Source organism: Charadrius vociferus, unplaced genomic scaffold (genome assembly GCF_000708025.1).
Source record: "Charadrius vociferus isolate BGI_N301 unplaced genomic scaffold, ASM70802v2 scaffold560, whole genome shotgun sequence".
NCBI lineage: Eukaryota > Metazoa > Chordata > Aves > Charadriiformes > Charadriidae > Charadrius > Charadrius vociferus.
This window is the reverse complement of record NW_009646459.1, coordinates 1268635-1294395: the sequence shown is the minus strand read 5'-3', so window position 1 is coordinate 1294395 and position 25761 is coordinate 1268635. Positions and strand designations below refer to the sequence as shown.

General features: G+C 38.3%; 1 protein-coding gene across 1 annotated transcript in view; it reads left to right on the top strand.

Moving 5' to 3' along the window:
* Positions 1-25761, top strand: part of APBA1 (amyloid beta (A4) precursor protein-binding, family A, member 1) — a 37550-nt gene that overhangs the window by 6521 nt on the left and 5268 nt on the right. Inside the window, 8 exon segments of the mRNA XM_009882725.1 lie at positions 6072-6173; positions 9445-9484; positions 12542-12708; positions 17816-17851; positions 18957-19043; positions 19636-19821; positions 23300-23479; positions 24292-24504. Of these exon segments, the coding sequence (XP_009881027.1) occupies positions 6072-6173; positions 9445-9484; positions 12542-12708; positions 17816-17851; positions 18957-19043; positions 19636-19821; positions 23300-23479; positions 24292-24504 (1011 nt within the window).

The following is a 25761-nucleotide window of genomic DNA, read 5'->3' as shown; positions in this document are numbered from 1 at the left end:
AATTAAATAAAGATGAGTTTATATTGATAGCATATTGTTTTCTTTTTCTGAGCAGACCTTTTAAAACTGTTGGTGAGCACACAGAATACAGATTATCTTTCTGTCATCTATGCGAGACCAAACCCCATTTAAAAAATGCCCCAAACGCCGTTTAAAAAAAAAAAAAAAAAAAGGCATTTGAATATCCAGGGCAGAAAGCTTTATGCTGATTCACCAGTCTAACAGAAGAGAGCTTAAATTTATCAATTAATCTACTTGAAGACACTCTCCAGATGGGTTACGGGCTTTTAAATTACAGTGTGCATTGAATACATAATGCCTTGAATATTTCTGTTTGTTTGTTTGATTATTTTTTTTCAGTTAGTGAAATGTGAAAGCAATTCCAAGTGATTTTGCTGTGCTGTTGAAAACTAGAACAGTACTTGTCACACTGTTTTAAAGTCTTTTGAAAACACAGGAGGGATCCACGCTACTTTTTTCAGACTGACACGTGAATCTGCATTGGTACTAGAAGTTCAACTGTAAGTACAGCTAAGGAAGTCCATACTTGAGAGAGAGAAACATCTGGCAGCCTTCCCTCCAGTGTGTGTGCTGCTGGACAGAGCTTACCTGCATAGCGTGTATGTGTGTGTGTCATCTGCCAGGCAGTCAGAGTCCATACAGCCTAAGATTTTATCCAAAGAGAAGTTACCAGCTCACAACATGTGACTGTGGTGCTACATGGTTACTGCTGCTGACTCATGTGGCCAAGAGACTCCCTGAAATCAGCAAAAGAAAGGGCCATTTTGCCTGAGCGGGCTCAGTTTGCTTACTCAGACTTTTCTGTGTCAGATCTAAACCTCTGTGTATTCTTAGGTATGTTTTTATTTTGTATTTAAGACTTAGTAATATAGCAGTAACAGGTGGGGGTCTTTCTTCAAAGACTTTGACAGAGGCATACAGTTATTGCTTAGGTCAAAAATCTCTATTTTTGTGTCTTCAGTGAATTTTACTGAAGGATTACAGCTCAGTGGTGTTGGGCAGACACTCATGGACAGTGTGTTTTAAAAAAGCTAGTTTATTCAGAGCCTTTGCATAGTGTACTGTGTGTGGACAGTCAGATCTCCCAAGTGGGGTTGTCAGTCATTGTCCAGATGGTGGCACGTGGCAGGAGGCTCTGTCCTTGCAGGGCATCTTCAGCTGGATCAGGGGAGATTCCCCAAATTAAGATTCCCCAAATTGCATTTGTTCTCAGGTCGTACGTACAGCTGGTCTGTGATCATACATGACCACTCTAGCATGTGTGATCCATTGCTATAGTTTACCTTAAGCTACATACAGAATACCTCCTATGCTAACTGTGGGCTCAAGATGGTTGTACATGAGGTTATCTGCATGTGCAGGAATAGTTTCTGTTGACTACTAGCAAGTGTCTTATCGATGTACTTTTTGGTCATTTTTGCAGTGGAAACTGCACTGGGGGGCTGTTGGGTCAGCCACAGTCCCTACCAAGGATGGCAGTTAGCAACCCTGAAGTGATGAACGGTGCCTCTCACTTGTCGTATACGCAGGAGGAGCCTGCTGGAGCAATCTCTGAGGCTGCCTGAAAATGAGGAGAGGTACTATAGCAATTAGTCAAATACTTTGTCCTGAAGTGAGCAGTTCAGTCAGTTACCTTGTCTCAAATCAATTTGTTGTATCCACCTGGAGTACTGCGTTCAGCTCTGGAGGCCTCAACATAAGAAGGACATGGACCTGTTGGAGTGGGTCCAGAGGAGGGCCACAAAGATCATCAGAGGGCTGGAGCACCTCTCCTATGAGGAGAGGCTGAGAGAGTTGGGGTTGTTTGCCTGGGGAAGAGAAGGCTCCGGGGAGATCTTATAGCAGCTTTCCAGTATCTGAAGGGGACCTACAAGAAGGCTGGAGAGGGACTTTTTAAAGGGGCGTGTAGTGATAGGACGAGGGGGAATGGCTTCAAACCGGAAGAGGGGAGATTTAGAATAGATATTAGGAAGAATTTTTTCACTGTGAGGGTGGTGAGGCACTGGAACAAATTGCCCAGGGAAGTTGTGGATGCCTCATCCCTGGAGGTGTTCAAGGCCAGGCTGGATGAGGCTTTGAGCAACCTGGTCTAGTGGGAGGTGTCCCTGCCCATGGCAGGCAGGGTGGAACTAAATGATCTTTAAGGTCCCTTCCAACCTCAACCATTCTTTGATTCTGTGATCACCTGTGCACAAACTGGCAGGGGCGGGTCCTGGAGCACATTGCAAACTGATGGGTAAGTGCCCTGGGTATGTGCAGAGCCAGTTACACTACAATTAGAACACAACTGCAGTACAAACAAGTTTCATTCTTATGTCACAGTTATAAATTAAATTGCATAGGTTGTGCCACAGCATGCATATACGTGTACAGTAGTTGTGAGTTTGTTTTATTTCTTCAAACCCTCCATTTTTATCACTATAGTTAAAGCAAATTTAAACAATTACAACCAAAAATGATGATTGGTTATATTGTAAGGCAATTTGGCTTTCAGGACCATTCTTTATGGGTACTTTATGCCGTCTGAAAGCTATGAACATAGGTTAATGGTCTCAGTCTACATTTTAGTGAATAGAATTTGAACTGTTCAAATCACAGTAGAAATTCTGCCACAACATAGTTGTGCTAAAACCTAAGTGATTTACTGCCATAGCTGTGCTGTACTGGGCTGTGCTTGTGAAATTATGCATCTGATTATATTTGTATGTTGGACCTGAATATTTCATAGTGCCTTTGCCTAATATGCATGGGTACCTCTCAGAAGATTTTTCGTCGCTGAAATCAAATAAATTTAAAAGCCTTGCTTTATGCAGTTGTCTCCTCTGAACTGAGACAACTACATTTGCCATTACTCTGCCCAGAAGCCTGCAGGTGGACGTCAGTGTCATATAAGTAACGGCATTTTGTTTAAGAGAGTCTTGCATTGCTGAAGTATTTGTTGATTTCATCCTCTCTGTCTCTGCCTTGTATGTGATGATGTGACCCACTAGGTATATTCTTTTCAGATAAGCTGCTGCTAAAAGCAGGTAAAACAACATCGCTTTTACAAAGCAAGAGCAAGGGGTTGTATTTGAAAGTGTTTCCGTGCCAGTTATGTTTGTCTTCATGAGCTATTAGTCGCCAGTTGGTTTGACCTGGATAGGTTAGATGCAACACGATACAACACAATCCTCTCCTGTTACAAGTTCTGTTACTAAATCCCTCTGCACAGGAGCAAGGAAGGCTTCTCAGGTGGAGTGGGTTGTATGTTAGTTACAGTCAAACAACACCAAAATTGAGATGGAGAATTTTTGGATGTACCAGGTTGAGTATCATAAGAAAAACGTAAGTAGATATCAAAGAGGAGAAGTGGAGTAACTAGTATTTTTTTATTGCTGCACTTAAGGAACCACTTTGCAATTCCATTGATGGACATCTCTGTGTAATAACAGCATGTTTCATGTGAAGTTATTATGTTTGTTCTGACAGCATTTTAGTTATGCTTCTAAAACTTTTGTTAATTTTCAAGGAAGCAGTCACTAAGCATTTATTTTACACTTTAGTTTGTAGTGTTTTGAGTGGCTATGCAAGTTGACTGTCCACTATGATTTATCGAAATATTTCTTATTATTGCAATGAAAGCTACTTCCAGACTGTGACTGCATTCTTTCTTTGTGCACTGTATATGGTACCTCTAAAAATGCATTTTGATGCAGAAGAGAACTGAGTGTTTATTCTTCAAAGACTGAACTTTTTTTGTACAAATGTTTTTGGGGACAGCTCTTATGTCATGTCATGTAGCAAGCTTTGTAGGTCGTTTGATATTTGGGTTTGGTAGTTTCAGTTTTGGGATTTTTTTCCCAGGAAAAAATTAAGTATACAACAGAGCACATGGAAAGCTGTGTGATCATTTTGATGGTTGCTTAATTCTGATACTTTATAGATTAAAATAGCTGAGTAAAGGTGTTTGTAGTGCTACTGGAGTAACTCAATACATTTTAAATGGTGCAAAATTTCTTAATGTCAGCAACCAACCAGTTTAAATGAAATCATTTATTGTTATTACTTTAGTGTGTGAATCTGAGAGCTTTCAGGCATTTTAAAGAACTGCTTTTTTTTGTGGAAACATTTGATGCTAAAGTATGACGTGCTTTACTTTGTTTGTTTCTTTACTATTTAAAGATCAATCCTACAATGTCCTGATGCCATTATTAGGTTGATAGTATTGTGCAGCTTTTATGTTTAATCCTAATACAGAAGTACTGTGTAACTGTTTGGAACGTGAGCTCTGTGAGGATGCTTCCTTAAGTAAATAGGAGTTTCCCTGTGTGCAGTTGAATCACTGTGGCGCTGTAACTCCAGTAGTTACACAGCAAGTCAGTGGAGCCTGAATCCCTCCCACAGCCCCTGTGTGAATGCTGGAGGTGCAATGAGCAGTCCTTCAGTCTGACGGCACAAGCACATGCCACCATTCCAGAGACATTTTCACATCTGCATCTGGTCAGGGACTGTTTCTAGATTGGAGCTGCTAGATTGGAGCTGCTGCCAGCTCAATAGTATTTGACTGTTTTGCCATCAGTGATGAACTGTTGAGATGGCAAAGCTGGGGCTGAACTCCCTGTGAGAGTGTAGAATGCCAGAGCTGCTCGGCTGGATACTCACCTTGCATAGCTAAATGCTAAACCTTCCTATGAGGATTCACATTTTGGCGTGGGCACTGACATGTTTTATGGGTATCTCCTTAAGATCTGTCTTCAAAGATGCCTGCTGTGTTGAAGCTTTGTACTCTCATTTTGGTTACCTTCATTAATTCCACACTCTGTGTTCCTGTGTCATACTTCCATACCAGTCCCCCCTACTCTGGACTTTAGTACCTCACTACAGCTTTTTAGTGTCACCAGCGTTCATTAGAACTGTGATTAGGATATCCTTTCGCAAAACATTCTTTCCCTTTACCAAGAGACTTGCTGAGGGATCACAGAGATCTAGATAGTCCGTGATACTGCTTTTGTATGCTGTTCCCTTTGCTTTTTGGTGTGACATTCTTGATGATCATGAATGACTAGGACATGATTAGAAAGACAGTTTCTCCACTGAACTGTTCACGGTGAAGGGACAAAAATGAGGAAGTCTGGTCTAGGGAATATGCATAATGCACAAACTGTGAAATATTTTCCAAGTTTGCACTGTATCTAGGATGAGGAATCATAGTCCTTGGTTACGCTGGTATCGAGTAGTCCTTGAGTATACTCATAAGTCCTTGAATACCTTAGTATTACTCTGTACAATTTATTAAAGTTGCTTTCTAAGATGATGTAATAACATTTATGGACAACAACTTCAGCCTAGATCTGCTCAAATTAGATTAGTTTAGCACTTCAGATTAATTATACCTGAAAGCATGTGTGTTCATGGGGAAATTGTAGTCTTGTCTTCACTGTCCCCAATTTGAAAACTAAGTGATCTTTAGCTGAATCCCTGTGTTCTGGTCGTGGTCAATTCACCTGTCTACCATCACAGCTTGCTTCTTAGCGACTTTATCTTTTCTTTCTTAAAATGTCAGGGCTTAGGACTTCTGTCTGCATTGCCTGCAGCCTTCAGTAAGCTCACAATCATTAGCCTGTATGCAATAGACATGTACTTGTGCAACTGAGAGTCCTGTAACTGCAGTTTAGTTGGATGCTGACAATAAGTGGAAGTAGTTAGCCTAATACCAATATCCTCCATTGACCTTGCAAAAATACAGTTTTATGACACATTTTTTGGCTACATGTTGCTTGCCACTGAGTACAGCTTTTTTATTTTTCCAATGGCTCCATTTCATACATTACTGACAAATAAACACAGGTGGGTTTTTAACAGATTTCGCTGTTTGGAATAAGCCCACTGAGATACTGATATGTGATCATTATGATAAAAAGCAAGGGTTACACGATTTTAAAAGTCTGTCTTGTTTTTTTCTTTTTTTCCACCTCATCTCTTATTTTGGCTGCCAAGTTAGAGGAAACTATGAAAGAACAATTTCTACATTGGTGACTCAGATTATTATTTACTTTTCTCGCCATGTCTAGTCTCCATCTCCGGATTCCTCTTCACCTCGGGGTGCTGAATCGTCAAGTAGGCAACATCACCAGGATGTCTGCAGTACAGCAGAGGCCTCCACTAATAAAGAGGTAGAGTGAAATATTTTTAAAAGCCACAGTCTTGTTCATGCTGCTTATGCCTTTTTATTTTCCTTTTCTCCTTGTACCTGTGCAATCCCTTTTCTTCTTCTAAAATTGCAACAAACTTGAAAAGCTGATTTGTAGCTCCTTTCCCTTATGCTTGGCTGTCTGTCTGACTGAATTTCTAGCATACTTAAGACTATTTATCATGGCATTTCTGACTCTGTGTGTTCAGCTGCCACAAAATTTATTTAACAGGCTGGGAGGTATTGATTTACCGAACAGCCAACATCACCTCAAAGAAGCCCGTTTCTTTTTTCCATGCAGAAAGGCTTCCCATAAAGAAAAGATTATTTCTTAGCCAGATGAAAAAGCTTGCTTAAAGAATAATATTTTGTCATTGTAAAAACTGACCTGCCAGTGATTCACAGTCAGAATTCAATTCCTGACTCCAGGCTCCTCAAAATAAAGCTAAACACTTTCCTCCCCTCCCACTGTCCCCCCACCCCCGCCTCACCTGGAAGCTTTTTACACTGCACTAGTTCCACCAACACAAAATGAGAAATGTGAGTAGAACTTTTCACAGTGTGAAAAGAAAATCATATGGCGTAAGAAGTATTTGGACTAGTATAGAATGGCTGGCTTTGTAAACAAAAAAATCTGCAAATATTTGGTTTATTTGCTTTTTGTTTTTTAAACTTCAAAAAAATGTAGAAACTGTAGTCTTAACAAGATACCATGTTGTTACTGATAGCAATGCATGAATTACTTTCCACAATGAAAAAAACCTGATCTACTATAACTGGAAATACTGATTAAAATTGAAACACTAATTAGCAATCCATTCTTTCTTTTTTTCTTTTGTTATGATCAAGGCATAAAAAAGCTTGTAACATGTATGTATTTGTTCCAGTCTGTATTTGCATTTAGAAAATAATGAAAGGTTTCAAAAGACTTAAGAAACTCATAATTTCGGATGTGCTAATGCCTTCAACAATAGATGGTGCCGTTAAATTTTCATCTGCTATATTGTTAGCTTGTTAAAACCCTTAGCTTTCTCCAGTAGAGATTCTGTCACCTCATATATATCCTAACTTTTAGCAGTTTTTAGATATCGATAAACTTACCCAAAGGAAGAAAACAAACAAGACACTACTCATTTCAGTTTTTAGGATGTGCTCACAGGTAGTGTCAGAGGTTGTATGCCAGGTTTCACAATAGGATGTGTCAGGCTGTTTGTTTCTCTCTCATGAGCAATAACGCCCACTTTAGTACTTCCAATGCAAGAACAACAGTGATAAAGCAGCCTCGTAATTTTGGGAAATGACTTTTAGGTCTTAGTAAAACCTTTTTTTTAAATGTAAATTTTAATAATATTAGGTGGCAGAGAGATTAACTGGAGTAATGCAACATTAATGACCTGGATATTACATTATTCATGGATATGTAAAATTGAAAGGGTTAGGTTTCCTCTTATTGGTAACTTTACCGATTACTTTGTTATACCTGTGGTCTTAGTAGAATGTCTTTCAACATGGGTAATGAACAAAAACACTTAATTTTGCGTGTAAGTTTTTGCAATAAAAGATATATGATGACAGTTTACACCACTCTGTCCTAAAAAGAAGTTGCATCAGCTAGTCAGATTGCTGAATAGTTGCCAAATCTGTCATTACAGACTTTGTTCACTGCATTTAAAAAAATAAAAGTACTATGGAAAGGGGATTTGTATGCATGAGCTGTCTCTGGTATGTAGGGGATTTGTCCTCTGGGCCTGTCAGAGTCCAGTGGTTGAATTTCCCTTGTAGCACTACACCAGCAGCAGTTACGAACAATTGTTGAAGTCTGTATGGATAGGTGGTCCAGTAAAAACATTAATCTGAAGAGATGAAAGAGCCAGAGATCTGAAAAGGCATGTCGGTGTTCTCACAGCAGCTTAAATGCTTTGGCAGTAGGATATTGCTGTTTATTGGCATCTTTATTTATGCTTGTACAATCTCTGATGGAGACCTTTCTTGGTTTTGCAGTACATCTTAGCCATTTTCATAAGGAGCAGTGAGTACTTAAAGGCTGCACAGGCTCTGCTGTCTGTGCCACACACCTTTTGTTTTATTTCACAAGTTGTTTCATAGCAAGATGAGCATCATTGGTTGAAAAATACTACTTGTTACATCCATTTTCTATTTGTTACAACGGAAAACACTGATAAATATATAGATTTTCTTTTAATAAAAATATATTAAGCAGTTATTGGAGCAGTTACTGCTAATATAATTGATTATTAATTGATCATTAAAGTTTTGTAGTCCGTAGACTGTCAAAAATTCTTATCTGCAACACATATGATAGCTGCAGATATTTCAATATACCTATTACCATCTATATATTGCCACACAGAATTTTCTTTGATAAATTTTCCTATGTGTTTTATGTTGTTGTTTATAACAAAATGGCGAATCTTACTCACTGGAAGTTGAAGCTTCGAGGTGTTTTAAGTGTTAGCCACACTTTCACACTTTCATGTAAAATTGCAATTGGAAGTAAGGTCTTACTTTAGATTGTGTATTTACATATGTAAGTCAGGATATTTTTTTTGTATTTGTTCACCTTTTATGAAGTTGAAGCTACTAGATGTGGTTTTGTGCTTGATACAGTGTAAACATAGTTGGTGGTGAGGTGTTAGTGAACTCAGTTACCGCACAGAATGCAGGTTGCTACCTTACCTGTTAAAATTTAGAAAGCTTTTTCCAGCCTGTGTTAATGTGAGGGATGCATCTAAGAACAGTCCTGATGAATAACAGAATTTGGTTAAAGAACAACAGGATTTTCTTGATGAATAGTTGACTGGGCTGATGGTTTCAGTCATGAATAATAACAGTATAGCATAATTTTATATATTCCTACATGTATTTATTTGTAGTTGGAAGATCCAGTGTCTTTGATATATGGTGTATTTTCCTGCATACTTCTTGATTAGTAAAAGTAGCGCACCTATTGGTAGACAGTTAATATACTATTGAACACCAACAAGTAACTGAAAACTGGGCCTCGCATGGTGCCAGATAGAAAAACACACAAACAGAATACATTGAATTTAACTCTAGTAGATGCTTAGAGTTTGAAAACAATAAATCTAATCATAAATCTTAATAAATGGTGATCTTCATCTGCTGATAACTATGATTGATTTACTTTTTTGGTGTTTTTTTGCATTGAGAAATTTTTAGTGCATATTTGTGTTTGTTTGTTCTGTTTGAAATCCTTTTTGTCTTAATTACAGTCCAGAAAAAGCTTGGCTTCATTTCCAACCTATGTTGAAGGTAAGATAGTTCTATAATTTCTGAATGTTTTTTCATATCCAAAACACTCCAATGTTTATAATGTATAAAATTTTATTTTTATTTGCTGAATAGAAAAGCTGTTAGGGTTGGGTATATTGATTTAGATTAAATTGTGTCCAGTGAGAAACCTGAGCTAAATTCCACTATGCTCTTTCCGTAGATCAGAAACATGGAGCTTTTACTTTTTTATTGTTTCATTCATAGTTTCTGTCTCAGTTCTGCTGGTTTTTTATCAGTATCACTTAAAACACTAGTAATTTTTTTATGGCATTTACACATGTGAATGTGCATGGACAAGGAAAATAGGTTAGACAAGAAGACTGTAGTGCTCTCTCCAGCACTGATTTCAACTGGCAGGCTCAATCCAATCTCAAATGGATTAATTAGCAGAACTGAATTAATTGGATTAATTGGCAGGCCTGCCAGATGAAATCTGCACTGCTTTACAGCTACTTGTCCTCTAATTAAATAGTGCTTCCTGTCTTAGAGTTAAGGTTGCACTTGTCCTAGTGCTGAGTTTATTCAGAACATGTGAAACAGCTAGTTACCTGCTACATGAACTGCTGTTACCTGTTGTATGAGTCTGCATCCTGTACACACAGGAAGACTGCATGCTGTAAAACCCAGTTGTTTTGTTATGACACTATGACAGAAGCAGAAAATTAGAAGTTTCATTTGTTTGGGATTTTTCCCCCCCTGGCAGCAGTTGTTCCATATGCTTGATGAAATGCCAGAAATACAGATGATGTGATACATCATTTGGACTGTCTTGGAAATCCTTGGATTGCTTTACAGTGTGCTGTGTTTAAATGATAGTGTGATCATTCTCTTTAGACAACAAATTGATCATTGATTTAGTCTTTTGGAGTTTGTGGCCTGAATGACAGCTAATGTAAATTTGATATATTGTTTTGAAACTAGCTGAACTTTGGAATTTTGCAGCAATGAAGGATCTCTCTTAGAATTGAAATTCATCTCCTAGTGGTAGCCCTGTCTATCAAGGGCTATTGTAAATAATCCGCCCCTCCTGAAAAAAAAACAAAAACAACAAAACAACTGTCAACTAAAATTTTCTTAGATCTTGGTCCAGTGCAACATTATTTTTAAAAAAACCCAGATTTTCATTTTTTATGCACTAGCAGTCCAAGAAAAGCTTGCTAGCACCTATGCTACACTTCTGTTCAGATAATAATTTCATTTTCGGAGCTTATAAATGTAGGGGGTCTTATAAAAAGCAGTGCTGTCTGTGTGTTCACCTCTGATGAAAATAGAGCATGTACCTTTTTTGGTTTTAATATGCTTCCTTCTGGGAGTCTTATCTACACCTTTGTCAGTCTATATTCATGGGTTTTGTGTTTTGATCAGAAATTGTACTATAAAGGGGGTTGTACCCTTTATAGTGAAGTGGTGGAAATGCTGAAAAGGCCTTGACATGTAGAGTAACAAATAGCAACACTTAAAATGCTGTATGATTTCAGGATTGGAAGAGTCTGCAAATAGACATTACTTCCAGATGCTTAAATTTCCCTAAGGAAAAAATTCCATTTCTTTGGGTTATGTGCTTGAAAGTGACTTGTTCATTTCGGAGGTTTTCCAGATACATAGTATCTGAACAAATTCTGCACGCTGGAGATGAGCATCTTAAAATTACTAGTCATAAATTTTCGTATGTAAAGAAACCATAAAGGAGACAGGCTTGCTAATGAGATCTATACATCTACTTCTGTCTGTGTGTGTAGTTTCAGTTTGATACTTATCTCCAGCTCTTTCCTCTGTTATTATAACCTTAATAATGACTTGCATTTATTTGGGGCCAAAGTTACTCATGCTAATTCTGACTGGTTGTTAATCTCTTCTATGATAATTAGAAAAAAATTGTCATTCCGAGTAATGTTAAACTTTAAGCCTCATCACCTTATGTCTCAAGATACCCTTTGAACTACTAAAAACTCCCTTCTGATATTGTACGGTTTTTGCTTTGTTCTTGGAGGAAAAAAAAGGCAAACCTAGAAGCAGGTTATTTTGGTGATAAAATGTGGACACTTTTACCAGTAGCATTCTTTAAGATGACTTGCATTTTCACTTACCTTGAATATCAATTGTTTTTCCTTAGTTGTAAGAAAACAAGAAGCTTCGTAAGTTGATCAGCCTCCCTTTTGAATCATGACAATTTTAACACGTAGCAAGGTGTTAAAATAGAACATTTTTACATATACAATTTTTAGATATAATCACTCACCAAAACAATTGCAGATCATAAATGCTGCTTTGTAAGGATTTGCATTGTTCAGCACTAAACCCTTTGCCACCCTCTAACTTTCTACAGAAATTGATGGGAGTCAAATCATTAAGAATCTGTGGGACTAAGAGACTTGTTCTGCCATCAGGAGAGCCCGTGCTCCCTGTATTTAACAACATTTTTATTTAACTCTGTACTTTACCTCAATATCCTTGTTGAGAATAAGAATGATTTTTAAAGGTCTGTGGCGTAAAAGTACTTTGCTTAATTGGAGAAGTCAGTCTTCTTGGTAAGGGGAGATGTGTTGTACCTGTAAAGCACTCCCGAGGAGGTTCCTCTGCCTGTTGTACTGACTGCAGCTACACACAAGAGAGCAAGTGGCTGATGGCTGTTATTAAATTAAACCCCGTCCTCTTTCTGTTTGTGGCTGTTTGTCTTAGAATCACAGGGCTGGTTTTGGTGGGTGAGGGGCAAGCTGAGTAACTGGGTCTGTCCCTTTATAGCAGTGAAAACCCACAGAGATTATCTTGCTCCAGGGTGATCCCTGCTCACAAAAGAATGAGCTATTGTGAGAGACAGGCTGGATTAGCAATTACAGTTTTTGCTGGAGAGATGTTAAGAGCCTTTGCTTGGTATTTTGTACCTTTGGAAGTACTGTTTGCCGTACCATCATGCTAAACTGAAGTACTTTAGGGGAGGATTTGCAGCCATCAGGTGCAGGCTCAAGGTGTCAGAGTGCAGCTGTTTTGCCGTGGTTCAGCATGATTTTCTTTAGTGATTGCCTTCCTGTGTTACAGTTCCTGGACCTTGCGATCCTGAAGACTTAATTGATGGAATCATTTTTGCTGCCAATTACCTGGGCTCAACTCAACTCCTTTCTGATAAAACTCCCTCCAAGAATGTGAGAATGATGCAGGCGCAGGAAGCTGTCAGCAGGATCTTACATATGTAGTAGATTTTTCATGTGAGTTTGTCTGTGATTTCAGAAAGGTTAAGTACCTCATCTCTCTTTCTGCAAAATAGATCACATTTAATGCCACTTTTGGAACAAGACTGATAAGGAAATGTTACCAGATCATTTTAATTCCTTATAGTATTACTTGTGCTATGTACCCTAAGGTGCAATCCAAAATGAGTAGTGGTCTAAGTTATCTACTACCTGAGTGTTGATGGAAAACAGGTTTAGGGTATGACTAGTAATTATTGCGGCTGCTTCTGGCTTTGCACTTGATGAAACTGGTACTGTGGTAATCTCTGTGGTTATTTTAGACCCTGCTGTGGATACTAGTTTCTCCACCATATAACAGCTAATAAGATGATTTAAAAAGAAAAAGAAAGGCCTGTGACGGTACAGGACACAAAAAAAAATTGTCCTGGAATCCGGTATGTTTGCTTTGTTTGTTTGGAAAACAGAAATGTCCACTGATTTCTGTATGGACCACAACAAGCAATGGGCATGCTGCCATACTGTAAGTTACAACAATGATATTGTCAACTGAAATTAAGGTGTGTGGATGAAGTATTGCAGGGTTGTAGAGGATGCTGCAATACACCCACTACCCATATGTGAGCGGGTGGTAGGCATATAGCTTCCTCTTCTGCTAACTCAGCTAACCAACACAATCTTATCTGAAAGTTTTCCTTAGTTTAATATTTGAGTGTTCTTCTTTTGTATAGTTTATTTTGGATTCCAACTCAGACTCTATGTGCAGTTGTATAAAAGAGAGAGGAAGAGAGACAGCATGTTATCAGCAAGGCTGATAGCACTGTCTATTAAGGTTGGCTGATGCTTCCTACTGTTATTGTTCCTTCCAGTGTTTTCCATGCCAGGTGTCCGGTTTGGTCTGTATGCGAAACTTTCACAGAGAAGCTCCAGCTAGAAGCATTACTACACTTCCAGAAATTGTAATTTTGCTGATGTTCAAATACAGAAGTTCTTACAACCTTGTCTCTGAAAATCACTAACACTCTAGCATTTTAGAGGAGGCAGGGACTTAGCCTTCCTGTTACAGATAAGTCCTCTTCTGCCATCTCTGTAGAAGTTTCCACGCTATTGCAAAAGTATGATTTATCTGTGTTCATGGAGAATGTGGATTCAGTGACCTTTTTTAAAAAAGACTTTTCACTCAGCTTTCTCAACCCTGGCAGGTCTTGGTGGGTTCTTCCCAAAGCTACAGTGGAAAATTTCCCTTACAGAGTCTGCTTCTTTCCTGCTCTGGGTGCAAGTAAGGCTGTGCCTGTCTGTTTGGTAGTCCCTGTGTGTTCTTTCCTGATGCTTGGCTGCATGGTAGAAAACTTGTCTGATTTAAATGCACAGGAAACTACAGGTAAGATAGAGAAGGGAGAGAAATAAAGGCTTTAGTGAGGCTGGTTCTAGGATGCATCACTGGAGGCTGAAAGGAAAAACTAGCACCAGCTGTCATAGGAAACTAGTATCAGGATTTGAACTTGTGCGTGAAGCTGGGCAGGAAGTTTGCACCTCGGAGGTAAAGCTTGCGTGGGAGTACACAATAGACAAAGACTGAAGGGAAGTATTAGAGGAAACCGTAACAGAGTTGATTCAAAGCAGGTCTATGGAGGTATAAGAGTGTAGAATCTTCCTCTGATACCAGATGTGTTTCTTAGAAGTTCATTAACAAAATAAAGTTATTTCTGAGGATTCTATTATGCCTCAACACTGCTGTGCCTCAAAACAGAAGAAATCTGTTTAGCTCGTTTCACTCATAAAATCCATAATGTATACATCCATATAAATTATCAGGCATGCATATTCTTGGTTGTAGTAAATTTGTCTCAGAGTGAAGGCCCAAGTAGTTGAATTGTTGACCTGCTAAAACTAGCTTGTGTGCAGAATTTTCTGAAACTAAGTGTATTTCAGTAAATTGTTGGCTTACTGCGTGGCACACAATACCATTGTACACTTCTTTGACAGATACTGCTTTTCTGCTTCTAGGCAAAGCTCAGGCCATGTAAACATACCTCCCTGCACCTTAGGGTCATTGATTTATTAGGATTGGTTTCAAATTCATTATGACAGATGGAGTTCCTGCTGCCGGATTCATCACTGCATAAGATAGCCTTCAGCCCAAATATATAAAATATTGCTCGCGCAATGACTGTGATACTTGTGTCCTACTCATTTTTGTTTACAGTGTTAGGTGTTGCATGTGAAACATTTCTCTGTAGTTAAAGAAAACAAAGGTTATGAATTAAGAATGAGCTTTTAAAACTCTGCAGACTTGAAGTTAAGAGCATGAAAAACAGGGGAAGAGGTTTGTTTAAGGCCCACTGTGTACACAGATCTTCTGTGTGAGTGTGTTCCTTTTGAATATAATAATCCCTTTAATGATTCCTTTTAGCGAACCTTCAGGCCACATATTCATTCATTTAAAATACAAACAGATTTTGAAAACAATTCTCCATGCTACTTCTTTAAACAAGTATCTCTTCAGTTAAAAGTACAAGAGTTGGGGCTTCTCTTGCTTAGGCATTCATCTCTGTGAAGTCCAGCTAAGTTAAAACAGATACACTGGTTTGAAGGCATTTGTCAAACGTAGTTATTTCATATGTACACTAGGAGGTATTTTTGCTAATAGAAAAGGTATTTCACCACTTTCAGACTGCAGTCTCATTTCTTCAGATACCATAGAAAGAAATATCTTTTCTCATTTTACTTGGAGTGGATCCATAATACTTGTAATAGTAAAAAAGTTGGTGTTCATGGTTACAATTCACAGCTGATCTGTGGATTTCAAATGTGAACTAACAATTAACTTTCATTCTTATTTTTCATCAGCAGACTTAAGCTGTGTGACAGGTTTGAACATGTTTAGATAACAACTGTTTTAATTACTGAATGTAATTAAGATAGAACCCATATGTGGAAGTTATTTAGTACTCTGCACATTTTGTTTCTTCGGTGTCATCTAGGTGTTCACTGAGTTGCAGTATTTTTTGTAGAGGTTAGATGGATTGAGTACATTTCAGACATCGCTGTAGCAAAAGTGGAAGCTTGCTAATTTTTAACAATTTATAGTTTCGGAAATGTTAAATGTATACTAGAATGTGTACTAGCTACGTAGTTACATTTCATTTACCTTAAATGAAAAGCCTGGAGTCTGTATATTTACAAAATAGTAATATTTTGTTTAGATTAGGTAGTTTCTGTTTTTTTTCTAAGAATATAGAAAGAATCCTTTGATCTAGATTATCAAAATAATTTGATAAAGAGGATTTGTCTGATAAAGTGTCTTGCATAGAATTGTAATAATTTGTTCTTTTTTCATGGACCATAACTTCTTTTATGACATTTCTGTGCAGTGTTAAATCACGTGTTAAAATTGGTTGTTCCATATCATTGCCTTAGTTTTATGAAATATTTGCAAGTCATTCTTCAAAAAATTAAAATACCAGTAAAACCAGATTCTTCCATTGCAGGAGTAGAATTTTCAGTAAATTGAATGATAGTGTATTTTAAAGAATCTTTGATTCTGCATTGTAAACCTCTAGCTCAAGGATTTTTTTTCCCCCTTTTTCTTCTTTTTGGCCTGTGCTTTTCTTCTTTTGTGAGGTCCATCACTCTGTGAAGTTTGGGAAGGGTGGGGAATTGTCTGAAGGGGAGCTTGATTTTGGAAAGCACTTTAAATGCTTTATCTCATGAGTGTCTCCCCCTTGCCCAGTGTATGGCAGGCAGCTGTTGATGAGTATGTTATTTCTGAGTACCAATGTAAATTAATATTAATGTAATGAAGAGCGTGCAGCATGAGGCAGTTCTAATTGCTTTTGCAATAGTTTGCGATCACCAGGCTATGAAGTATTTCTTAGTTTGAAAAAGGTGACTGAAAGTTGATGTGAGAGTGTTTCTATTTGTAAATAAGCAGCACGGTCTAAAGATTCAGTAGCTGCTTTCAGATTTGTTTAGATGAAACTTGACAGATGTAAGTTGTGAGCAGCAGCATAAAACTTTTGATGCAGCTTGTGATTCAGGCCTCCTGTTTTTTCTTCATAAAGTAGTTAGCCATGAATCTCTATGAAGCCTGTAATAGTAAGCCTCCTTCCCACAGCAAGAACACCTGTTAATTTGATTAGATAAGAGGCTGTTACTGTTGGAAGTAAAAGGATATCTGCCAGCCTGGTGAGTATTGCATTTCTTCAGTAAGCAGGTCTGTACGTTCAGTTCACTGTCGTTTGAATTAATGATTGCAAGACTGATGCTTATTTGTGTTGTTATTGTTGTCACAGTAGTAGCACATAAGGAATCAGTTTGTTGCAATTAATTGATATATCTTTGGGTGAAAATCAATTAAACTACTTAGTGACAAGAGACCTGTTTTCCTGTGTTTGTGGAACTGAAGTACATGCTCCACTGCCTTCTTGAAAAAAACTCATAGTACGGACGTGTCTTTGTGCAGGTGTCACAGGAAAACCTGTTGTCCAGATATGTAATGCTAACATTGATATGAATATATTTGCACAGAAGGAGGAGAAAATGGAAGTGGAAGTTACCTTCAGTAATTTTGTTTTTTCCAGGGAAAAGTAGCATAATTTTAGGGAGGCTATTTTTTGAAGACTGTTTAAGTTTGAGAGCATTAGAAAACCTGAATCTAAATTCTTTAGATCTAAAAAAGCTGGAATAATAATGGTCATGATTCTTCTCTCACCTTTTACACAGGTGTTGCTTCAAAAGAAGTAACCTGATGGTTTACAATGCTGTAAATCAGGGGAAGGTCTGTTTTGATCCCTTAAAAAAAAAAAAAGTAAAAAACCCACAAAACCCCCATACTTGTTATAAGGAACATTTTAAATGAAGAAAAAAATTTTAATCTTTTTGTATTCTTCCTGACTCTTGGTGCAGTTTCTTTTCATTTTTTAAAGTAATTGTGCTAAACATGAAATTTTAATATTTCTTTTTAAGCCAAAAAGAAAAAGAGGAAATTAATCTGAGCAGGGATTAATTTAGAACAGCTAATAGTCTGTGAGCCCTGGCATTAGCATGCAGATTCCTGCTTGACTTGGAGTCTCTGTAAGTTCTTTTCTAACTCTTCTCCTGTCTCTGTTTGTTCCATGCTAAGCAGATGGCCCAGAAATTAGCCAAAAGCAGGAAGAAGGTGCAGTACAAACTCCATCAGCTTGATGTTATGCCTGTTCTTTTGTTTTCTGGGAGGGTTTTTTGCCTTTCTTTTTTAATTTGTGCTTTTATTTTCTGCATCCAGCAAGTTTTTTTTTTAAGATTTATTTCTGAGCTACCATACAAGTTGACATTTCTCAGAAGTCAGTTGCCTGATTGGCTTTTTTTGTTGCTTGTCATTAGCCATTTCATGTTAGAAATAGAGTAAAGATTGGATTTATCAAATGGTTACAGGCAGTACCCAAAATGGTTACTAAAGAATCAGGGCTGACGTGGCAGAGGTTTTAATTCTGTAAAATGATAGATAAAAAGTAAGTCTTTTATTTTATCTTTCTATAAAAGTGCTTTGTTTAATTCACAGATGTGTCAAATTGCTGGATGCAAAAAAGAAAAAAAATTATGTACATACACACAGTAATATGCTGAGATTGACTCATCTTAGTAATAGGTTTTGTTTATGGAGTTTTTAAGTATCTTTTAACAAATCTAATTTTTTTAAAATTACACGCGTTTGCTTTCTGTTAACAAAATATGACTTCTAAAGTGGGTTAGTGCTTGAATAGTATGTTGTCTGTCTGTGAAAGTCTTCTTACCAGAACCGCATTATGAATTGCTTAAACTGTACCCACCCATGGTACAGGTTTTTCTGTTGGTCTTGGTAGTCACTGTTAGCCCCTATAGAAATTCCTCAGGCAAGAGATACTGTTAGGCCTTTCTATGGCTTGTGTGAAAAACCTACTTTAAAGTGGGATTCATAGTGTGGAGAAAATGGGAGAATCATTTAGTTTTTCATGAATTCTTCATATAGTTTATGTTGCAGTCAGGTATAATTTTACTGAATCAAGAAAAGTATCAGGGAAGCTCTTATGGGGTTAACAATTTTTCAAATAATATCCAATTCACTTTCACATATGTGTATATAGTTTCCATATCTTTGTGTTTATCTTTAGCTTCTGCAGTCTAATACCCTATCTTGCATTGCTGTTCTGGTGACTGTGTCTTAGTGCACCCCTGTTCGTGAGCTAACATCACTTGTAAGTATATTACCTAGTGTGCTCATTTGACTCTAATCCATTTATTTGCAGGCTCCAGAAGGTGAATCGCAACCCATGACTGAAGTGGACCTCTTCATTTCTACACAGAGAATAAAAGTACTGAATGCAGACACACAGGTATAGACAAAGATACTTTTGTCAGTATTGTGGTAGTAGGCTACTGAAATAGACTTTGACCTACCTGCCAAAATCTGTTCTTCAAAAAGTGCTGGCTCTTTGTATTTCCCTCCAGGATTTCCTAGTAAGAAATCCATGCTCAAGAACTGTGTCATACTGCAGTTACTCTGGTGTGTCTGACTGTAGAAAGGATTAGAATTTGCAGTTAAGCTAATTGCAGTCAGCTGATTTCCTACGAGCTGTGATGCATCAAGTATTGATTGTGCCCAGAGTAGCCCAAAATGGTTGGTGGTGATAATTTGAAGTTCATAGCCCTTTGCACATACATGCCCAGCATATTCAGGTTCTGATATTGAGTTCCTTATGTGCTTTTCCACAGAAAACACAACTTTAATTTGCAAAACTTGCTCTTTGCTTTACTTTTGGAAAGTGAAGCTCTTGTTTTCTATTGGCGCCTCCCTTCATGCATAACAGATATTACAGATTTCATTTCACAAAGGTCTTATATTGCCCTTTGTTGTTTTCATAATACTACGTGTGCAATAAGAACTTCGTTGAAACAGCTGCTCATGTTGGTTTTTGTATTCCCCAGGAAACCATGATGGATCATCCCCTGAGGACCATTTCTTACATTGCAGATATAGGAAACATAGTTGTTTTGATGGCTCGTAGGCGAATGCCACGGTCTAACTCCCAGGATAATGTGGAAGCATCTCACCCTTCCCAAGACGGAAAGAGGCAGTACAAAATGATTTGCCACGTCTTTGAGTCGGAGGATGTAAGGAATTACTCTGTCTTGTAATTTTCTAGGGATGGAAATGTAAGCACGTTTTGGCAGGCTTGAAGTCCATAGCAAGTGGTCCTACTTGTTCATTAATTGCAACCAAATATGTCATCTAAGCAGAGGAACTTGCCTTCTGTTTGCATGTTTGGACCTGACATTTTACTCACAAAATTGATGTTTATAGAAATGCTTCCCATTTTTAAGCTCCTTCAATGCCTTCCAGTAACAATAAGAGAGGGTCCGGTTGCCACATCTTACAAATACCAGCTCAGATTCTGCATGTTAGAGTGAAAGTCTATCAGAAATGCTTGTTTTCCTAGGGAAATTCTAATCCCAAGTATTGCATCAAGGATCACTGATACATGTAAGAAAGGTGATTTTGTCTTCTTTTTGAGGAGGAGGAGATTTAGGTTGGGGAGTACATCAAAAAGCCAGCAAAGAAAGTTGGTGATTCCAGCAATCACAAAGTATGCTGAATAGACACAGCTGAGTAAATTTTAGTCTATGGTGCAGGTTACTGAGTTACCTTATGTAGGACTTGACATCCTGTCTTCACAATCAGTGTGCATAACTTGCTGACTTTATGCGCTTTTAAAGCTCAGAAACTGAAAAATAAAATCAAACATAACAGACTGAAGTGGCTAGATATATAGTTGCCAGGATCATAATCAAGTTATCCCTCATAATTTGGAAAAAGTAAATCTCAGTTCTAAGCCCTCCAAATAGCAGCTTAAGAGATGTAAGGTGAAAATATCAGTTTCTTATAAAATCCTCATATACCTTCCACTTTACAGTGTACCAGCAACGATGTTGAGATGGGAAGGTTTTCTTCAGTAAGCAGCTGATTTTATGTCATGATGAATCTGTTCTAAACCCATGTGGGGATAAATTATCTGGTTGCAGATGAATGTACGTGTATGACCCACTGCTGAGGTTAAAGAGTAAGGACAAGAGCACTGACATAAGTAATCCTTTACCAAAATTTTGACAGAGAACATAAAAAATTGTGGACTGTTTTTTTTTCCCAAAATAATACGTAAGCCACTATTGCAGAGCCTTTCAAGAAACTGATGGGAAAATAAAGAGAATAGCCAATGTTTTTTTTTGTCTTAATATCACTTGATACGCTGCCCACTTTGAGGCTGCTGTTCCTGTATTTCTAGTCACAAGTTTGGACACTGCCAGCTGTCTTCCTGGCCGGCTGAAAAGGAAAAAATCAAACTGTCAGATGCCAGAGGCTGGCGCCTTTTTTCCTTCAGCACGTGTGGTCTGACTATGATCCAGATTTCCTGGATCTGGTTCCCAGGCTGCTATTAATATTTTGGGTAGCTGGAATCTGTGCTTCCTTTTGGGGATCACTGACATTACTTTCAGTCGTTGGTTTGAATCAGCCCATATTTGCGTCAGATGTGATCCTCATTATGCCACTAGATATTGGCTTGGAAAGTACGTGCCTGTAGATCCAGTAAAAGCATTGCTTAGTGATGTGAAAATATGCTGAGAAATTGCAGTAAATTTTATCAGCTTTCCTTAGTCCATGGTATAGTTCACAAGTAGCCTGCAAAATTTATCTCAAATACCCAACTGACTATGAAAGAGTTAGAAAGGAAACATTGTAGTACCTGTTAGAGGCAAGGAGATGGCAGCTTCAAAGATATGGTACATCCAGTGCACTAGTACAGCCTGTTTATATTACTAAACTAATCTGTAAAACTCATTGTCGCCTTTTCTTCTTCTGGGACAGCTGAGTACTTAGTAGAATTTACCCAGTAACTGACTCAGAAACTGTAAGCCCTCATGCAAGTGTTGGCCAGAATGTGTTTCTCCTTGGAAGAGTGCTTATCTAAGGAGGACAGCACCACATTTTCAACTGTATTTAGAGCTGGATCTTCAAATAAGCTGAACCCTAGTGATGTGTCCAAATGCTGGGTGTCTAAATAGGGCTTGATCTCTTCTTGGAGAAAAGATACATGTGTACGTATGTAAAGTCTGCGTGTGTCTCCTCACCTAGGTTACTGAGCTATGGAGGTGTAGTTTTCCCATTTTCTTGCTGTCTTTTTCTTGCTGTCAAAACTGGGTTGATCTGAGCATTGGCAAAATACTGCCAGTGTAGATATTGGCCTTTTCAGCAGCGGCAATCATGCTATTCTCATTAACAGGTTTAGTGCTAGCTTGAGCTGCTTTAAGATGTGATCAACTTTTATTTCAGGGTTGGGAACCTTGCCTTTATTAGGGACTAAACTGGACTTTAAATGTATCTCCTAGGCTGTATAAAAATACACCTCAGCGGTATTCATTCATCACTAGCACTCCCTCGGGCCAATGTTGTCAGCTGTGAAGCTCTCCTCATCTACTCTATCCCTTCGCCACAGCCAGCATTGTGCTCCAAGGGACTGTCTCAATACACATCATGGCCAACTCCTGTGCGCCGCACAGTGCTTACTGCGCATATCGCTCTGGTTATGCACAGCAGTCCTCTGCAGCATGCTGTGCTGCTCTCCTCTCCAGTCTGTTACCTGTCTCATACTAACCGTGATCATGCCCTCAAAGGGAGGCATCCCTCTGGTCTGCTGTTTGCAGCTGCATCCCCCGCCTTGCATGACACAGGGCTTTCCCTGTGTCTGTCTCGTGCCCGATTTCTCTCGCACTGCTGCAGCTGTAGAACTGCTCATGGTGAGAGCAATGCCGTGTAGCGAGTGGTGTATTTGGTGGCCTTAGGTGCATATAAGGCTATGGGAAGCTGAAGGTGTAAGAGGGTGCACACAAAGGACGGGCTGAGAAGGAAAGGGGCAGAGAACTGGCAGTCACAGGAGTTGGAGGGAGGGAAACAAGAAATGTAGGGGAGAGAAGTTGAAAGAGGTAGCAGGGTGGAGAAGGAGATGTGTGTGACCATTTCCAGTTACTTCAGTGGCTGGATCCGGTCACTAGCTGTTGCCCTTTTCCATTTTCATCTGAGACTGAGGTAGGAACAGCCGGTGATGGTTTTAAAGAAGGGTGAGAAAAGGAGGAAATATCCTCTTGAATGTGGTTGTGTGTTTTCTAGCAGACATTGTCATTTTCACTGCTGGCTTGTCAGAGAATGGCATTGGCTCTACTAGAAGGCAGAGCCACCTGGGAGCTGCATGTGTAGGAAGAATTGTAGGTGCAAGCTACAGTCACTGCAGCGGGTATACCTTTACATTTATATTGGCAGTTCTTACCTGTGAAAGGATGGCTTTATTTATATTTCTCATTTATAATTGCTTACCAAGCTGGATTCATGGCAGAGATGTTGACATTTTGTGGGTCTTTTAAATTCATTTTTAGCGTACAAATATATTTTTTAAACTGGATTCCAGTAACTTGACTTGTAGGTTGGTCAGCTTGACTTGATGATCCATTTTACAGTGTAATTGTAACATAGAAAGTGTTACTGCACAAGACCATGAGAATGTTTCACTTTTTCTTTTCTCTTCTCTGCTAATTGCTACAGGCACAGCTGATTGCACAGTCCATAGGTCAAGCATTTAGCGTGGCCTACCAGGAATTTCTGAGGGCGAACGGAATCAACCCAGAAGACCTTAGCCAGAAGGAATATAGTGACTTGCTTAATACCCAGGACATGTACAATGATGACCTGATTCACTTCTCCAAATCTGAAAACTGCAAAGATGTATGTCTCTTGGTTTTTGGTTTTTTTTTTTCCATAACAGCATTAAGCTGCTCTGTACCAGTTGCAGGCCCATGCTGGCAGAAATCAGAAAAGCATTAATATTTCCTATAGATAACCTCCATGAGCCTAGAATATCCTCCCAAGTAGGACACCCTTTCATCAGTTCTGTTTCAAAGGCAAGACAGTGAACCCAAAATTTATCAGCACTGAAATGAAGTACCATCTCTTTGTGGTTTTTTACCAATTTTCAGACGTTTGACATTGTATGTGCATACATTGTAAATTGTATGTACAATTTAACAGGTTACACCAAACAATGTTAAATTTATAGAGGCACAGGTGTTTGTGAAGGTGGCTGATTCCAGATTTTAAAGGATCGGATTTGCTGAAAGGCTTTGCAGCTTGGTTAATAAAGATGAACCAGTGCACCACTGCAACACACAGGTAGTGGTTTTCCAATCCACTATCATAAACTCTTGCAATCGCTTCCTGTTTAGCTTTGCCCACCAAAGCACATCGCACCAGGGTTTCTTCCACTCCAGTTTCCTCTGCTCGCATGCAGAAATAAGTCATGAGGGTGTTTCACACTAAGCAAAATCTATATTATGTAGTGTTGATTATTTCATGTTTCAATACAAATGAAACGTAGTAAAATGTGTACCGTTTTGTTTTGCTGTTGAATTAGAAACACAAGTTGCAAATAAGGAAGGGTATGTGTTTGTTGGTTATATGAATGTTTGGGGCGGGGGGTGTTTGTCAATTCCAAAGGTGTGAAGCAGCTTTTGTTTGAAACACTTTTTCTTATGATACAGGTTTACATTGAAAAACAAAAGGGAGAAATCCTAGGCGTAGTGATTGTGGAGTCTGGATGGGGATCTATTTTGCCTACAGTTATCATAGCCAACATGATGCACGGCGGACCAGCAGAGAAGTCTGGAAAGCTGAACATAGGGGATCAGATCATGTCGATCAATGGGACCAGTTTGGTTGGTTTACCACTCTCGACGTGTCAGAGCATTATAAAGGTATGGAGAATGTTTCTGGAAGTTAGACATTTTAAAAGGATTGCATAATAGGAGAGAAGAAAGTATAGAACTCTCAAGTAAGGTCTTGCCAAGTGTTTGTATACCACTTTCCATTTCATGATTTTAAAACTGCAGTGGGAATTATGCTACACAAATTTTCTGACTCCCAGAAAGTGAGCTGTGCCATTTACTTGTATAGACAAGGACTCTGCAGAACTCCACTTCACAAGAGAATGTTTTGTTGAGAAGGAAGATATTACCAGATATGCATCTGAAGACACTTAAAATTTTATGTGACAAAAAGAGGCACAGGTGGCTTATATTGTCCTAGGCCATATCAGCTGTTCAAATGCCTCCTAGTATCTGGCTGAAACAAAGCTGATGCTTTTTTGTTTGTTTTTTGTTGTTGTTTATAACTCTTTTTAAAACTTTAAAACTTTGAATTAAATACATGCTTATCCTCTGTAGAAACTTTGCCGGAGTTATTTGAAAGTGTGATGCTTCTCTTCGGTTGGTTAAATGTGGTATTTTAATTAGAAGACCTTTCTTCTAGTTATCAGAAAAGCATGTGACTGCAAAAAGCATGCGGGTCAAGTGGAACTGAACAGTGTTTGGGATAGCTGTATCATACAAGGGAATAGGTATTTAAACATCAGAGTTTCAAGAGCCAGAAAGATGCGTCATTAGGGAATGTCTGAGATGAAGCTATATGGACTTTTGTTATTTATCAAAATAGTCCCACAGAGCTCCTGCAGATCATAACGTGTAGACACGTAATGTAATGCTGGTAGTGTACTATACAGAAATACTTCTCTGATTTCTAGGAATGTGACTATTAAACTTAACTTATTTATTTAGGCAACTTTCTGGTAACAAGTTGTATTATGTAATTATTATTTTTTTTTGCATTTTGTATTTTTTTAAATCGCAAAGAGTAAATTTACAAAGTACAAAAAAATAATTATTAAGTAAATTTTTATTTTTTGGCCATGGATTAGTTTCTTAATACTTTAACTAAGATGTCTGCTATAAAGACTTCCCATTCTGGTTTCCAAAAATGGTAATGCTGCGTTCTGATGAGTAATAAATATCTAAGTCACTGAACCAGCCATTTTAGATTCAGTGACTAGAAATGATAGCCTGGAAGTGTAGCATACTAAAAACATGGCAAAAACAGTCTTAAATTTGTGAAGGAAGGAGAAAAAAATCGTATTAAATATCTTTGTGCCAACTCCCTGCAAATTTAGGCTTTTCATG